This window comes from Sinocyclocheilus rhinocerous, unplaced genomic scaffold, assembly GCF_001515625.1.
Source record: "Sinocyclocheilus rhinocerous isolate Xijiao unplaced genomic scaffold, SAMN03320098_v1.1 scaffold1243, whole genome shotgun sequence".
In the NCBI taxonomy this organism is placed as follows: Eukaryota; Metazoa; Chordata; class Actinopteri; order Cypriniformes; family Cyprinidae; genus Sinocyclocheilus; species Sinocyclocheilus rhinocerous.
In genome coordinates this window covers 2532757-2550550 of record NW_015626033.1, presented here as the reverse complement: position 1 = coordinate 2550550, position 17794 = coordinate 2532757, and the positions used below count along the sequence as shown (strand labels likewise).

At 36.1% G+C, this 17794-nt stretch overlaps 1 protein-coding gene across 1 annotated transcript; it reads left to right on the top strand.

Moving 5' to 3' along the window:
* The first annotated feature begins 2268 nt into the window (after positions 1-2268).
* Positions 2269-17097, top strand: LOC107708408 (solute carrier family 2, facilitated glucose transporter member 5-like). Its single transcript, XM_016512625.1, has 12 exons — positions 2269-2540; positions 3735-3833; positions 5795-5955; positions 7145-7269; positions 7360-7505; positions 7633-7765; positions 8363-8550; positions 10681-10791; positions 11551-11652; positions 11807-11882; positions 16264-16391; positions 16551-17097. The coding sequence occupies exons 1-12, from the start codon at positions 2496-2498 to the stop codon at positions 16803-16805; spliced, it is 1569 nt and encodes a 522-aa protein (XP_016368111.1). The 5' UTR covers positions 2269-2495; the 3' UTR covers positions 16806-17097.
* The last annotated feature ends 697 nt before the right edge of the window (positions 17098-17794 follow it).

The window sequence follows — 17794 nt, the reverse complement described above, 5'->3', positions numbered from 1 at the left end:
AGAAATGTGTGTGTATTATATATTATTTTAATTTTATTCTATTTTATTTAAATGCTGACAGGCAACTAATTTCCTACATAGCTGTGCTATCTATCTATCTATAGTATATCTAGCCGTCTATCGTCTATCTATCCATCTATCTATAGTAAATCTATTATCTAGCTATAGTATATTTATCCATTTATCTATCCATGGTATATCTATCCATAGTACATCCATCTATCCATCTATATATCTATCATATATATAGCTCAAGTGCTTATTTTCTAATCAATAAATACAGTTGAGTGAATGAGGTGTGATTTTTAACAGCGACTGGCTATAAAGAAAGACTCTAGACAGAGGACATCACCATTGATCTGGAGAAATCTAACCTGCTGTCAGCTTGTGAGTAGCTGTCCCTGATTACATTCATCAGAGAATCAGCCATAGAGGGAAAGGATATTAGGTTTCAGGGGCAGCCATCAATCCAAGTCATTCTTAACCTGATCAAGTACACAACACTTTCCAACCCAACATTAGACGAACACACCAACAGCAATCAACTAGAGCAGCTCAATCTATACTCCAGGGTCACATGTGCTAGCATGAGGATTGAGGAGTGAAGGAGAGAGAATGATGAGAATGCGAAGAGCAAGTTTCTATACATTTATAGACTCCATGTGCAATAATAAAACCAGGTTTGAATCCACGTGGAAATAGGGAACAAAAGATTTCTTTCTGATTTGATTTTATAAGTATTGACTAGGTAAGATAAGGTGAATTTATATTTCATACCAAATGTCATATCTTCATATTTGGGTTGCCCCAAAGACACATGTCCCTTTTAGTATCTATGTATTATTTTAAAACAAATGATTTTTAATGAAGCAGCATGAGGTTGTTGGCAAGTCTTATGACAGATCAGTCAGATCCTGTAGTCCCTGAGGGAGACACAGGCCAGTGAGGAAGATCTCTGGAACTTTCTTTGAGCTTCATGCATTAAAATGTGTCATCATCATCACCACACTTCAACTGTCAATGATTATATCAGCTATAACTTGTGACTCAAACTGTAACATTCATTTTCAAACTCATAAACGTGGTTTTGCTATACAGAGCTAAAAATTAACAAAACCAGTGATTCCTCATAGACAACCAACTTCAGCAATGTAAAACATTCAGGAAGTGTCTAGAGAGCCATCTTCTGTCTCCACTACTTTTTCACCTGAATATTTAACAAGAAAAGATACAGGGCAGGACTTAAAATTGCCATGAAACAGAAGTGAAACAGATCTTTTGTTCCATAATTGTTATACACCTATGGCGGGTAATGCTAAATAGAAAAAGAAAAAAAAATGTAGGGTAGGAACTTCTATGTATTGGTTGCTGACTGGATTTTAACATGAGTGAGCGTTGTACTCAAAAATGGATGCAGATGAACTTGAGTTTGAAGAGGCGAGAAGTCCCCCATACACATCACCAGAAAGAAGTTTGTCATTTTACTGAAATATCCAGTTGTGACAAATTTTGATTAAACATTACACAGTCATTTTTAAAAAAATGAATGCATTTAAGAACTGTTGAAAATAGGCCTATGCATTTACAAAACAGACAGGGTGAACTGTCTTTTCTTGGTGCATAAAAATAAAGTCAGCATAAATTCAATGGATAAGGAGAAGCATTACTTGCTAGAGCAAACACAGGATAGCATAGACAAGGCTAAAATAGCTAAATAATTCATATCAGCAGAAAGGGAACGTTTCCTATACACTCATTTCATGTTGACTTTAAGCTCACACGAGTCTCCCAGTATAGAACCCTAATGAACATGCTTAATATCATCTACCAACTAATATCATCATGAGAACTTCCTCTGGATACTACAATTATAAGAAGCAGAACATGTAATTCACGAAAGAGGAGCTATTTAAAGTTTAAAACAAACTAGCTCCTCATCGAGTTCACTGAACTGACACTAATAGTATTCTTCGAAGATGGCTCTCTAGACACTTCCTGAATGTTTTACATATTCATTCATTCATTCTACCGCGATTGATACACCAAACCGTTTATGAATATCTTATTTTTGCTCTCTGTGCTGTCTTTTAGGATTACTCACTATTGGATTCTCCGTAGTCCCCTCATTCTAGTGACCGCAGACTTTGTAAATTCACTTAGCTAATTGATTTCAGCAGGAATCACGTTGTTGACTGTCATGTGATTGTACAAGCTTGGTCTTGTTAAGAAACGCCAGCCTCGGTCGGAAGAGCAGTGCCAGAAGGGCGCGCACAGGACAGGATTGATGAGATGAGAGGCCGCTTGGCTGTCAATCATACGATGTACTGGCTGTCAATCTATTGTGACCACGCCCTCATGTCAGCTATGACCACACCCTCACGTCCAAGATGAAGTCGGTAGCACAGAAAGACGGCCAGTAGAAACTAACTAACTAACTAACAAAACTTAACTCATATTTATCTCAAGAAGTCTTGTAGCCTATAAATAACTTGAATATGGCCGAAGAAGTGTTAATTCTTAGTCCAGGCAAAATAACATCGGTAAGTACACAATTTTGTCATTATTTAAATGATGTGTCACTTTGTTATAAATCTGCGTTAGTTTTGTAACTTATTTGTTTTCGTTCTAATTTTGTTCTTATCGTTCTCTTAAACCGTATTATTGATTGCCATCTACGGATCTTCAGTAGTAGTTAGTTTAAACATGAGTTCTCAAATGACACTTTATTAAAGTTTAATTTTAGTAGGCTGTTGAATTTTGGTTGATGAAATGTTTGTAATAATAGGTTTCAAAAGGTATTGTAATATCAGTAATATTTAGTAATGCAATATTTAATGTCACATTTTTCTTTTGTACGATATGGTGTGTAGAAAAAAAAGAAAAGGCATTAAGTTAATGTCACAACAAGACATTTTCTCATCATCTTCCCTCACGTGTAGGACTACACATAAGCAACTGTATCTGACCACTTAGTGGGACAAATTAAGTTTTCCACTCATGATCTGAAGTGTAACGACCACTGAAGTCACACCATGAGAAAGCTGTTCTCTCCTCTTCTGACTTGAACGATTGCTTCAACATTTTAAGATCACTAGAATAGAATAGAATGTTCATAAAATATATAAATGAAATATATTTGTTTATAAGACTAAATATATTTATTTATAGATGTATTTTTATGTGTGCCACATGCAATTTAAATACTGTATAGTCCAACACATTAATGGACATACAAATGTAAAACTATTGTTTATGTACTAAGCACTATTTATCTATATTTTGATAAAATGTATGTTTTTGTTTAATTTCTGAGTTTGTTCTTTTGAAACACCATAAGGCTGCCTGAGACTTATATGATTCTTTGACATCAGGGCTCATGCATGGAGGGCTCATAGTTTCAGCCACAGCATTTTAAAGGGGTACTGGATAGCTGGCCAATCAGAGCACACCTTGCTTTTCAGACCGATGAGCTTTGTAAAAATCGACGCATTTCAGAAAGGCGGGGCATAGAGGAGAAACAATAATGTACAGTATGTGGAAAATAATGTTTTTTGAACCTTAAACCGCATAAACACATTGCATTACACCAAATACACAAAATAATGTTATTTTTAGCAACATCATATGATCCCTTTAAAGAAAAAGAAACAACAAAGATAGTTTGCCACTTTAAGAAAAAATAAGGAAAATTACAGCTTACATGCCATAAATATGTTCTTGTTTCTTTTTTATAGCATCTTACCTCATCTCTGCTGGCAGTGGCTTTCCTCACCTCCTTTGGTAGCTCAATGCTGTATGGATACAACTTAGCTGTGGTCAACTCTCCTGCTGGGGTAAGAGCTCGCTCAGTACCTCAATTGCCAAAACTGCTCATCAAAAGAAGTAATCAATTGATAACATAGCCAACATATTCCATTCATCACAAAGTTTCTTAAAAGTGGCTTCCAGTAGAGAGATGCACGTCAGGCTCGAGGTTGAAATAAACACAGTGGCCTAAACAGAGGCTCTCCTGAAGCAAGATCTCAGGGAATGTTGCTTTAACATGATTCTGTGCATTCTAGACATTCTTGTTGTAAAAGTGTGATTTCTACAAGGAATTCGGGAATAATTTAAATATTAATATAAACTGATATTTTTATATATCATATGGTACTTACTATTTATATATTAGATTTAAATATATCATAAATAAATCATAATTTTAACCAGAGAGGATATGGATATCAATATGGGATAAAAAAGAGAAAGTTATCTTTAGACTTTCTCCAGAAACTTGAAGAGACAAAGTGTTGAAGCCTTATTTTCATTTTTTGTAGATGAGTCAGTTCTATGTTATTTTTTCATCTTGGCTTGTCAGGCATTTTGTGCTGCAGTGGTTGCCTCTAGCAGCTCTTCGTGTATATAAGTAGGGACCTATTTGCCCTGCCCCATTAGCCTGTTAATGACAAAAATATTTAAATTTGCCTGTCTGGTCTCCTGACTGGCTGTTATATACCCTACTTAAGTGGCTTTGTTTTGTTCTGTTTTTCTTGGAACATGATGTGCTAATGAAGAGGATTCAAACATAGAAATCCAAAAGTCACAACTGGAAACAGTTGCTTGCTTCTTTTTTTTTTCTTTTTTGAAGCAGAAGCTCAATCAATGTTATCAATAATCCACTTTTTTTTTCTAAACTCAGTTTTAGTTCAGTTGAATCTATTGTTGAGTAAACTGAAAGACTATGTTAAGTTTTCCCAAGTCTATTAAATTATACTGCACTGTTCCAACTAAAGGTATGTAAACTGATTAAATTAAATTAGACTGTGACCTTAAAGCACAGGCAACAGAGAGAGTTGCATAGAAAGAAAGAAAGAAAGAAAGAAGAGCTTGTGACGAGACAGAGGCATGTAAGTCCATGTTGAGGTGTGTTTCACTGAATAGAAGCTTTGAGATTTGAAATATGAAAACTTGAAATATGAAGAAAGAGGAAGTTGAAGAAATTGGGAATGCCTGTTAAAGATGCCTTTCCTTGTGCCTTTCTTGAGTCTCACAGTACTATATATGTTAAATACCAAAAAAATAAGTTTTAAAGAATAGTTCACCCACTAATAAAATCATCCTCATGTTGTTCCAAACCTTTATTCTTAGGGTGATAAAGTTGGGACATGTGAGAAGTAGTCATATGGACTACTTTTATGATACTTTTATACAGATTTTTTTATTATTATTATTTTGTAGCTTTACAGTTCCTTTTTACTTAAATAATAATGAATGGAAATAAATGAAAACGCACAAGATATCCTTTAAATTTGACTGAAAAAAGGGAAGTACAACAGTTTTTCAGCAAGAGTAAATGCTAACAGTATTTTTGGGTGAACTTTTCACTTCAATTTCTCTCTTTCTCTCTGTCTCTCTCACTAGTACATTAAAGACTTCTATAACCGTACAGTGGTAAGTCGCAATGGAACTGGATTAAATGAGGAGGGAATAGTTCACCCACTAATAAAATCATCCTCATGTTGTTCCAAACCTTTATTCTTAGGGTGATAAAGTTGGGACATGTGAGAAGTAGTCATATGGACTACTTTTATGATACTTTTATACAGATTTTTTTATTATTATTATTTTGTAGCTTTACAGTCCCTTTTTACTTAAATAATAATGAATGGAAATAAATGAAAACGCACAAGATATCCTTTAAATCTGACTGAAAAAAGGGAAGTACAACAGTTTTTCAGCAAGAGTAAATGCTAACAGTATTTTTGGGTGAACTTTTCACTTCAATTTCTCTCTTTCTCTCTGTCTCTCTCACTAGTACATTAAAGACTTCTATAACCGTACAGTGGTAAGTCGCAATGGAACTGGATTAAATGAGGAGGCCCTGACGCTCATGTATTCACTCACCGTTTCTGTGTTTGCGATTGGAGGCCTGATCGGCTCTTTGATGGTGGGCACTCTGGTCACCAAATTTGGAAGGTAAGTCAGGAGGAGACCCATAACATCTGGCATGGTGTGGTCACTCTGCCAGGAAATCCTGTGTCAAGTGTCAAGGCCACCGAGGTAGATTCTTCCTCATCTGTCACCTCACCTGACCACACTGAACGACTTTGCCTTTGCCTTGTAAATGGCCTTGTTTGCACTCTGAAAAGAGGAGACATTTTGTTCTGTCCAGTTAGTTCCAGGTGTCTTTGTTGGTGATTAGTTCAACCACAAATAAAAATGCTATAATTTATTCACCCCCATGTGGTGCCAAAACTGTATGAATTTCTTTCTTCCGTGTAACACTAAAGAATACATTTTGAACAATGCACTGATCGTGTTCTTTACATGCAGTTACTGTGAATGGAGAATAGAGCTTTCAAGCCTCAAAAACAAGGCAAAAGCTCAGCGAAAGTGTCAAAAAATCTGTGTGATCTGTGTGACTTACATCCAAATCATCTGAAGCCATAGGATCGCTTTATCATATGGATCACTTTTATAATACTTTACTGATGTTTTGTGTCTTTTTTTGTAGCTTGAAAGCTTCTGTCTGCATTATTTGTAATTGCATGGAAAAGAGCAAGTACATTATTGTAATTCTCCCTTTAATAAGAGAAGTCATACCAGTTTGGAACAACATGAGGATGTGTAAATAAAAACATCCTTTGAAATGGCCAAACTAAATTTTTATAGCTGTGGTAACATATTGTTGTATAGAGACAAAACTGTTCAATTAACCACTTTGTAACTATGTGCATTTCCTAACTTACTACCTTAAACTTCTATTTTGTACTCTCCAAGGACTCTGGAAGTACGCTTGTCTAGTCTGTTCTGAGTGTCTATGAGTGGTGCCACAAGATTTGACTGCAGACATTTAAATGCAAATGAAAGACGATGATTCATGACCCTATTTATTGTTCTAATCAATTTCAGTCCAGCAAAATGTTTTATAGCAGTAAGGTGATCATAACGCAGAACACGGTGCAGCCGTCTGTAAATCAGGGGGAAAGTTTACAACTTGATAGAACTAATCAAGGAATGCAGCTATTTCACCCAGCAGCACTGTCATGGAACATCAGTTATCTGGTTTTGATAGTTAAACTCCCAGGTGGCCGGCTATCGAGCATGACTGTCCTAGCTTAATGAGCAGTGCCAGAGCAGAACTTCACAGTGTTTGCTTTTGCAGGAAAGGAACGGTGGTCAACTCCAGCGTACTGGTGTTCTTAGCAGGATCACTCATGGGGTTCAGCAGGATCTGCGCTTCGCCCGAAATGCTCATCATTGGTCGTTTTATAACAGGAATACATTCAGGTATGTCCCAGCTGAAAAATAAGCAGGTATAGCAAAGTAAGTCTTGATGTGAATAGACTCTGACATGCTTTGCTCATCTCCAACTTCCAGGTATCTCTCTCAGCGTGGTGCCCATGTACCTGGGAGAGATCGCTCCTAAAAATCTAAGAGGCTTCCTGGGGCTCATGCCCAGCATTTTCATTTGTGCTGGGGTTTTCTTAGCTCAAATCTTGGGCCTGCATGAACTTTTGGGAAAGGTACAACTGGGAACTTCACATCAATGAACAATTTAACATTGTACAGTTACATTGCTCTTCTATTTTCATAATAGTTATGAAATAGAGTTCAGTATTCTGTTTTAACTTGTGCTGTTTTGTTTGACAGGAAGAGCACTGGCCCCTGTTTCTCTCTCTTGTGGTTGTCCCCACCTTTATCCAGCTGATGCTCTTACCGTGGTTTCCAGAAAGCCCACGCTACCTGTTGATTGAGAAGCACAATGTTCATGCCACTATCACCGGTGAGAGAAATGCTTTTGATTTAGATTTTAGGCATTTTTCTAAAACCATCCAAACATCAAATCTACCGTTTTTTTTTTATACTACAGTATATGTTATAGATCATCTTATTAATCTGTATTTTTGTCTTAATTATTAGTACACATTGTTGTAAACATTCTTAAAAAGAATAAATTTTATTTATTTTTTTACCCCATTGTCATAAATCTGAAAAACAAATTCTTATAATATATTAATAAAATAAGATACGTTTTGCTTTAAAAAAAGTTTTAGAAAAGAACAATGGGATAAAATAAACATAAATCAGCATATTCTCTGATAGGCTTTTATCTTGTGCCGTTTTCCTTCTTAAGTAAATTTAAGTTTATGAATAATTAGTTATTTTTACTAGAAAACAAGATAAAGATGTTGTTTTTTAAAAGTATTATTTTTAAGTATTTTTTTTCTTTTAGTTAGTTCATGGGTCATCATGAGGTGATTGTATTGGTGGGATATTGCAAAGTGATAAAAAAGGCAGCTCATGCTAAAAACTTTATCAGCTGACCCCTGATATAGATGAACATTAAAGCCAATAGTTTGTGTTCTCTTTGTTGGTGCAGCCTTGAAATGGTACAGAGCCAAATGTAACATCCAGGCAGAGATAGAGGAGATGCAGGAGGAGCAACGCTCTCTGTCCTCAGTGGAGACCGTGTCTGTCTGGCAGCTGATACTGGATCACACTGTTCGCTGGCAGGTCCTATCCGTGGTGGTCATCAACATCGGTATGCAGCTGTCTGGCATTGATGCGGTAAGATCAACATCCTGGTTAACATATAGAGCTGACTACACTGCATGTTTTGAGATTTGAGTTTTGACTCCTTTGTAATGGAAAGGTAATGATATGAACAATGTGAACAGTGATGGGATCTGGGCATGGCGAGTATTTAGCCTCTAAAGCCTCACAAGATTTCTTCCAACATCAAATAAACAGCAGGTAACCAAAGTGGTTTCAACCTGCACAGCAGAGCAGTGGCTCTTTCTTTATTTTTCAGGAAGCATATTACCTTCTTGAAATAGTTTCGTTTAACTTCAGCTTAATTATTCAGATGATTAAGAGGACGGAGGACAGAAACCTCACTTTTTATCCATCAGAGCTTAACAAATTACAATCTTGTGTTTATGCAGTCTAATTTTCACAGCCCTGCTATAGTGATAAATAAAGGCTATTATTCAAGCAAATTAGATGTATTTTTTAATTGTTACATCGTTAAGATGGTGATTATAGTGATTAGGCGGATCTTTTTTGATCTATAAACACTTCCTTTAAATCAGAACTAACAATTTAACAATTAGCTTGTGATTCAAGAAAAAATATGTGTATTTTTTTCCCCAAATAGTAGTTTGATGGTAGTGTTTAAGTTAGACCTGTCAGCTGACACCATTCCTTTATACTTGCCACTGCAGTGCTCTTTAATGGCATCTATATTATGATCAGAATCAGGGTTATGAATAAGAATTCTTATGCATCTCAGCAAAAACACACTGTGCTATTAAATATATTCTCCGAAATGAATTCTGCAAAGGTTTCTAGCATCACATTAAAAGGTTTTACCAGTATAACATACTGTGTATTTGTTATATTATTTTTTCTTTCTATAGAAATGTCTTATATAAATTGTATTGTTCTGAAATGTTGTTTGGTTGGCAGACTAATTCTTCATGTAATAATGAGGATAAAGACCGATAGAGCGCTCATTACCAGACCCACACGGAATCTGCGTGCCCAGAGCTCAGCAGAATTCAAACAGCCATCATTCGCAAACTTCTGCATATGAACAATAGTAGAGGAACAAAATTTCGTGGAGTTCATTAACCCATTCTTATTATGAAACACATAGAATTTATAACGGTATAAACAGCATATAAAAAAATAATAATAATACAATATAGGAAAGAAAAGAAAGCAAATTAAATTAAGTCAATAAATTCACACCAGTTACACATATTCCCCACTCCTTGCTTGTTGTTCATTTAATCATTCATTTGATGTTGGCTAACAGTGCAGTACTCTCAGCTCTGTTTACCACATTACATTCTGCAGAATTCCACAGATTATGCCACAAAATTAAGAAAAAAGGCTTCCGATTTCATCTGGAGTTTGTCAAATTGCAATTTCTATTTCTGTCATGTCTGTACCGCATCTGATTTCCACAACCAATGACAAAACAATAAATAAAAGCCATTATCTCAGTGGTGATTCATCAATTTAATTCATTTCTAGTCATTGACATTCATTCAACTGATTCTGAAACAAAACAAAATTGAGCATCTCGTTTCTTTTCTATGAGATTTGAGACCTGAACATGTTTGGGACTTACATTATTCAGTTGGTCTTTACAGAGATTGTTATAAAATAAACTAAAATGTTTACTCACTAGACAAGAGAACAGCACTTGATCTGGCTACAAACCAGCCTTAACCTTAGCCTTAATTTCCCAAATCATTAATACATCTTGTCAAAGTACATGAGCTGCTGATGTCAAATCCAAGCAGGACTCTTCATGTTTGCCCTGTGGGGTTTTGATATCAAATTTGAATATTAAATGACATTGACTGTTAGGGCCCTTAGGTGGCAGGTGACCCTGTGAGCGTCTGTGTGTGTGTATTCAGTGTAAATGCGGCTGACAGGTGGTGAGTCTTGGCTGACTTCAGCATGAGCAGCAGGAGAGAGGCAGGCCGTGTGTGTCCTCTACAGTCCCAGCAGCTCTCAAACGTCTGTAACGTCTGTGTTCCCTCTGATTACCCCCCTGCCTAACCTCTCACACAGCCCTCTAGCTCTCAAATTGAATCTGAAGTGTTGTACGCAGTAACCGCTCGTAGTCACGATATATGCCACCTGTACAAGCCAAAATCACTGTCCTTTCGCTCTTCTCCTCAGATCTGGTTTTACACCAATGACATCTTTGAGAACGCTGGAATCCCGGCCCCTGAGATCCAGTACACGACTGTAGGAACTGGAGCTATAGAGATCGTTGCAGGCCTCATAGGGGTGAGTTTTCATATTCCACCGACGCTTCCAATGTGAAAATTGTCTTGATAGTGGTAAAAGGCTGTCTGACAGGGTTATATAGTGACTCTAAATAGTTTATTAGACATCACTTGGTCTATTACTTCACTAGAGTTGCTGCATTTGAAAAAGAACGTCTCTTCATATCTCAGTCATTTTCATTTAGCTTTGCCCTCAATCTTTCCAAGCTCACGTTGTGTATTTTTCTGCTGTGACACACATAAAAATCACTGTGTAAGATGGGCGTTAGAGAGACTGATGTGACTTGTTTTTGCCGCCTCCTTTCTTGGGTCACATCTCAGAGCTGTAATGAAGGCCAGATACAGTCTCTCTGTCCCAGTTGCGTCGCTTAGCCGGGATTTAGTGATGCACCAGCAGCAACCGGAGAGAAAGAGGCACGCTGTTAGTCAGAAGAACTCATTGCTGTCAGTGTCAATTGGCCCTCACTCGGGAGGCGAATGGCACACGAGAGGAAGGCTAGAGATTGGTTATAAAATTACAGCTATTCATTCTTATGTCAGCTTCACCCGCCTTGAAGTCAACAGTGCACAGCTTTAGCACTCAATTTTATCAGCACTTAATGAAAAAACAAGGTTCCACTTCATGCTTCTGCGACATTTGCTTTCAAGAAAGCACCGAAAGTCTTCCTTTCAAGACAGCGGTTACTAATTAATCCGATCAAGACAAAAAGGAAGTGCCTATTGTGAACATCCACATTGCATCTCTTTGTTTTTCTTTCAGTGTTTCACCATTGAGCGTCTCGGGCGAAGGCCATTGATAATTGGAGGTTTTGGTGTCATGGGAATGTGTTGTGCTGGGATAACACTGTCTCTCATTCTTCAAGTAAGTGAAGTATAGTTAATAAATTGAAAAATACTTAAATCTAACTTAAATTGCATTTTAATAGCACTGCCCATTGAAATGACTGTTGTCAAAATTTGGACAATTGAGTTTTTGTTTTTTTCAATTAATTGCATTTATTACTATCACTTTTCAGACACATGTGCCTTTCATGAAATATGTGAGTGTGGGGTGTGTGGTTGGAATCATCGCTGGATTCTGCATCGGGCCGGGTGAGTTCTTTGTGTTTGTCACTCTTTCTTCTTCTCTTAATCTATTTATTAAAGTGGTCTACATGGCTGCTTTTAGGCATGCTCAGGCACATTCAGTAGAACACTGCTTCAATTGAATGAGTAGTTGTCTGCTCTTTGACCCTGAAGTCCCAGATGACGCCTTCAAATAGTGAAATAGCGACACCTGGGGGTAGAATTGAGAAAAGCAAACGCAACTGCCGTTCAGTATAGACCTCAGTGTTTATTTGAGCACTGTTTTTGTCATGCATGTATTCATTTTACAAAGACATATTATATTTTTTCTATATTTAATATATTCATATTTTATTTGTTCAGAATAGTGTAAAGGGTTTCAAACTTTCAGAAATAGTTATATATTTATTATGTTTATTATTTTTATAATTATCTAAAAATGCTAAAAATACTTATTTATTTTAGGATGGAACAAATTCTTATTTAATATTTAATTTTAAAAAATCCATTATTAGGATTAATGCTATATATCCTTATCTATCCTTGCGAAGCACGATTATTATTTTAAAATATATATATATATATAATTAATTATTCGGTAATATTTTAGACAGAGACAGAGAACAGGATACAGACGCCTTGGAAATTAAATGCATCTTGACTAAATTACATTAAATTGATATAATGATAAATTGTGCTGTTGCGGAGAAGATATTGGCATTTTAAGGAGTTTCAAAGATCAAAGTATGAAAGTTAAAGTGTGTACTTCCCTCTATTAGTGCTGCATGAGCATTAGACTCATAGATTATGTGCACAATAAGAGCAGAGAGGAGTAGCTCTGCTACAGTGATGAATGAGACTACAAGTGCTTTACTGAGTTGATGCATTATCCAACCCAACTCCAAAATCTATAATTCATTCTCAGGCCCCAGTCTCAATCGGTGTAATTACGTCTTTAATTAGGATTTTTTATGGCTCATTGTTCATAAACAATGATGAATATGGCTTTTTAAGACAAAATCCTGCATGAACAATAAATTACAAGCAGAGTTCCTTATCAATTTAACTGCAGCACGCCTCCTGCTGCAATTATCATGCACAAATAATGAAGCCATCGCTTGGCTTGTTCCTGAATTCATTACATTTGAAATAACACCTTGTGCCTCCTTATTTTTCACTTGTAACCAAAAGGGATTAGAATTTAAGCAGTGGAACAATATCTGCTTCCTGCATATTGAGATAACGAGCTGCTTGTATTTGCCGCCTCCTTTCTTGGGTTACATCTCAGAGCTGTAATGAAGGCCAGATACAGTCTCTCTCTCTCCCAGTTGCGTCGCTTAGCCGGGATTTAGTGATGCACCAGCAGCAACCGGAGAGAAAGAGGCACGCTGTTAGTCAGAAGAACTCATTGCTGTCAGTGTCAATTGGCCCTCACTCGGGAGGCGAATGGCACACGAGAGGAAGGCTAGAGATTGGTTATAAAATTACAGCTATTCATTCTTATGTCAGCTTCACCCGCCTTGAAGTCAACAGTGCACAGCTTTAGCACTCAATTTTATCAGCACTTAATGAAAAAACAAGGTTCCACTTTATGTTTCTGCGACATTTGCTTTCAAAAAAGCACCGAAAGTCTTGTGTAACAGTGGTTACTAATTAATCCGATCAAGACAAAAAGGAAGCGCCTATTGTGAACATCCACATTGCATCTCTTGTTTTTCATTCAGTGTTTCACCATTGAGAGTCTCGGGCGAAGGCCATTGATAATCTGCAATTATCATGCACAAATAATGAAGCCATCGCTTGGCTTGTTCCTGAATTCATTACATTTGAAATAACACCTTGTGCCTCCTTATTTTTCACTTGTAACCAAAAGGGATTAGAATTTAAGCAGTGGAACAATATCTGCTTCCTGCATATTGAGATAACGAGCTGTTCATAAAGCTAGTTTATTATCCTCCCTCCAAGAACTGTTGCACTACAGAAGAGCAATGCATACATGCATATGCATAAAATGCATTCATAATATGCACTCATTTGAGTTTTATTAGGCTAAAAAAAATATAACCGCTCTAGGTTTCACAGCACTTTTTCTCTGAGTAGGTAGCCGATTAAACATGAAAAATAAAGATGACGTCACAATATATCATTAGTACGAATGTGTCTGTTTTTGAAGGCCATTGATAATTGGAGGCTTTGGTGTTATGGGAATGTGTTGTGCTGGGATAACACTTTCTCTCATTCTTCAAGTAAGTGAAATATCGTTAATAAAGTGGAAAAATACTTCAAATCTCACTTACATTCACTGCCAATTGAAATAACCGTTGGCAAAACTGACAAGTGATATAACACTTTTTTTCACCTTTTGCTACTATCATGTTTTCAGACACATGTGCCTTTTATGAAATATGTGAGTGTGGGGTGTGTGGTTGGGATCATTGCTGGATTCTGCATCGGGCCGGGTGAGTTCTTTGTGTCTGTCACTCTTTCTTCTTCTCTTAATCTATTTATTAAAGTGATCAACATGGCTGCATCACTTTCAGTCATGGTCAGGCACATTCAGTAGAGCACTGCTTCAGTTGGATGAGTAGTTGTCTGCTCTTTGACCCTGAAGTCCCAGATGACGCCTTCAAATAGTAAAATAGCGACACCTGGGGGTAGAATTTTGAAAAGCAAGCGCAACTGCAGTTCATTCTTAAACCTCGGTATTTATTTGAGCACTATGTTTTTGTCATATATGGATTTATTTTACAGACATATTATATTTTGTCTATTTAGTATATTCATATTTTATTTGTTCAGAATAATTTTAAGACTTTCAAACTTATTTTAGATATATATAATGTTTCTATAATGTGTAATGTTATATATAATGTTTATTATTTTTATAATTTATCAAATTTAGAATTTAATAAAAAAACTAACTTCCAGAGTTTATTAGGATTAACGCTGTATATCCTTATTTCTCCTTGCGAAGCATGATTATTCCATTAAGATTTCTTACAATGTATTTTACATTTTATTTCATAATTATGTTTTATTTCCATCTCATTTATTTCAAATTTTTAAAAACAACATTAACTTACATATTACATAACAATTGAACAGTTTTTTTTCTGTGAGCACACAGTCAGAAGCTACATTGTACTAATACAAATTTAGGAGTTGATTAGTTTGGATCAAAGTTGTTATTTTAAATATTCCTTTGCTTTTTCAGACATCGCTGTTTTATTTACATACATTTCGAACACTGCTACAGCTGTAAATACGCATTAGTACATATACACTACCATTTCAAAGTTTAAGGTTAAGTTTTTTTTGTAAGAATACTTTTATTCAGCAAGGATGCATTAAAGACTTTTAGGAAGTTACAAAAGATTTATATTTTAAATAAATACTGTTCGTTTGAATGTTTTATTAATCAAAGAATGTTGAAAAATACAAATATTGAGTCGTTTTCAACATTTATAATAATAATGGTACTTGAGCACCAAATCAAAAATGAAAATTCTGCTCTGCCATCACAGAAAAAAATTTAATTGTAATAATATAAATTGTTTTCTGATTTTACAATATTTTAAATCAAATAAATGCAGCCTTGGGAGCATTAAAGACTTCTTTCAAAACAATTGAAAAGTCTTACCAACCCAAAACTTTTGAATGGTAGAGTATTAAGGTATAGGTTTTATTCACATATAGTATTATCTTGTATATTATCTATATATTATGTGTATGATATCTGAGTTTCAATCTAATTTATATGGATATTTATAACTGTATTTGACCTCACATGTACTAAAAATATTTTTAGAGTATTCAAACCTTTGTAACACACCAAATAAAAGTGTTTTAAATGAGCCTGTGGTAACCCATTTATTGAGAACATCAGGGTGCGGAGTGAAAAAAAGCTTACAAAGCAGGATCTGAATACAGACACTGTTGGTTTCTGCCAAAGAGCGCCATTGCCAGTCAGAGAAGAGCTTCATTAACTGATATATCACTGAAGAGGCAGATTTAATGCTTAATTAAAGAGAAGAGTCTCTCACCTTCCCCTATGGATCCCAAACAGCTGTATGGCTATTTATATTCAGATACACATTTTTTTAGACACACCTTTAATATAGTGCCCTTGAAGGGTTCAATGTTACTGCATTTAAGGTATGTATCAGATTATTGATATGTATCTATACAGAGAGCTATGTGCATGTGCAGTGTTGTCTTTCCTCTGTTATCCCAGGCCTGTGCGAGTATGAATGGGTTTCTCGGGTCTATCAAGCCCCTGGGCGGTGCTCTCCATCTGTGTGAGCATCTCCAGATCTCCCCAGAAGAGACCCACACAGACTAATGATATCATACGCCTGCGTCTCCCGCTCCGAGAAGAGAAATTGTGAGCTGAATTGTGTCTGGCTTTCTGTTGTTCCGTTCCTGATCACAGCTGAGCTCTTCAAGCAATCCCATCGTCCTGCCGCATATACTGTGGGAGGATCTCTTAACTGGATGTCGAACTTCACCATCGGCTTTATCTTTCCGTTCCTTCAGGTATCAAATCCATTCAATGCAGTTAAAGCCAAAGGTACACAGAGTATAATCGGAAAAGGGTTTTCCAGGGTTTGTCAGAGTCAATCATTGTGAAATTCAATCATCTTCATTTAATTCAGTTGTTTTAAAAAGGAATAACTTCGTATTTCTCTGCTGCAGATGTCTGCTGGGTCCTACTGCTATCTGGTGTTCTGTGCCATATGCGTGTCAGTGGCCATCTACGTGTACTTTGTTATTCCGGAAACTAAAAATAAGACGTTTGTAGAGATTAGTCAGATGTTTGCTACAAAAGAGGCTGTGGAAGAGAGCCAGGCCCTCACTCATCCGGACCAGCTCAAACTGAAAAAGATGAATGGATACGGCTCACTTGAAAATGGTTCACTTGAATTCGACAGTTCTTCTTCCTGTCCTTAAACTCAGAAGAGGTTTAGGAATTAGATCAGTTATCAGCCATGCATTAAGAAAGGCGCAGTTAAGTGAATCTTACTTTTGTGCGCAATGGGCTCAGACTAACAGAAGGTAAGTTTCTCCTTATAACAAAACAGGAGCTGACTTAGTTTTGTAATGATACTTAAACACCCACAGCTTTGTCTTACTTTGTATGCAAGAATAGTGCCATATACATGTGTTACCACATGTATATTGTTACTGAGAAATCACAAACTATGTTTTTTCACTATTTATCATGTTTGTGTTATGAAAGAAATTCCTTTCTTCAAACACCGAGCTCAAGGTCACTGGTTAAACGGGATCTCGATGGGCCATTGTGCACAGCTGTACTCTAACAGTTCATTTTAAGAGAAATTACAGTGCTGGAAAGGCAGCAATGTACTGAATTGCCTCATACTTCTTTTTATTCTACTTCTACTAAACAATTTTCTGCTATTTTATTCCAAATGTCATTTTAATGTAATATTTTTTAAATTATTTGTACACAATCTAAAGTTATCATCATCGTTATCTATCATTCTATCTTTCATTGTCTATCGTTCTCTCTGTATGTCTATCTGTCATTCTGTCCATCCGTCTGTATGTCTATCTATAAATCTGTCTGTCTATCTCTCCATTTGTCTGGCTGTCATTCTATCTATGATTCTATCAATCTATCTATCTATCTTACATTCTGTCTGTCCTTTTGTCTGCCTGTCATTCTATCTATGATCTATCTATTGTTCTATATATCTACAGGTATGTCTGTCTGTCTATCTATCGTTCTATCTGTCCATTTGTCTGTCTGTCATTCTATCTATCTATCTATTGTTCTATCTATCATTCTATCTATCTATATCTTACATTCTGTCTATCGTTCTATCTGTCCATTTCTCTATCTATAGTTCTATCTATCTATCTATCTGTCGTTCAATCTCTTGTTCTATCTATCAATCTATCTAGGCTATATATCT

Coding starts and splice junctions, on each gene's coding strand:
- LOC107708408 (XM_016512625.1), top strand. CDS start 2,496: ATGGCCGAAGAAGTGTTAATTCTTAGTCCAGGCAAAATAACATCG. Junction 5,956..7,144: donor CTGGTCACCAAATTTGGAAG/GTAAGTCAGGAG, acceptor TTGCTTTTGCAG/GAAAGGAACGGTGGTCAACT. Junction 7,270..7,359: donor TATAACAGGAATACATTCAG/GTATGTCCCAGC, acceptor TCCAACTTCCAG/GTATCTCTCTCAGCGTGGTG.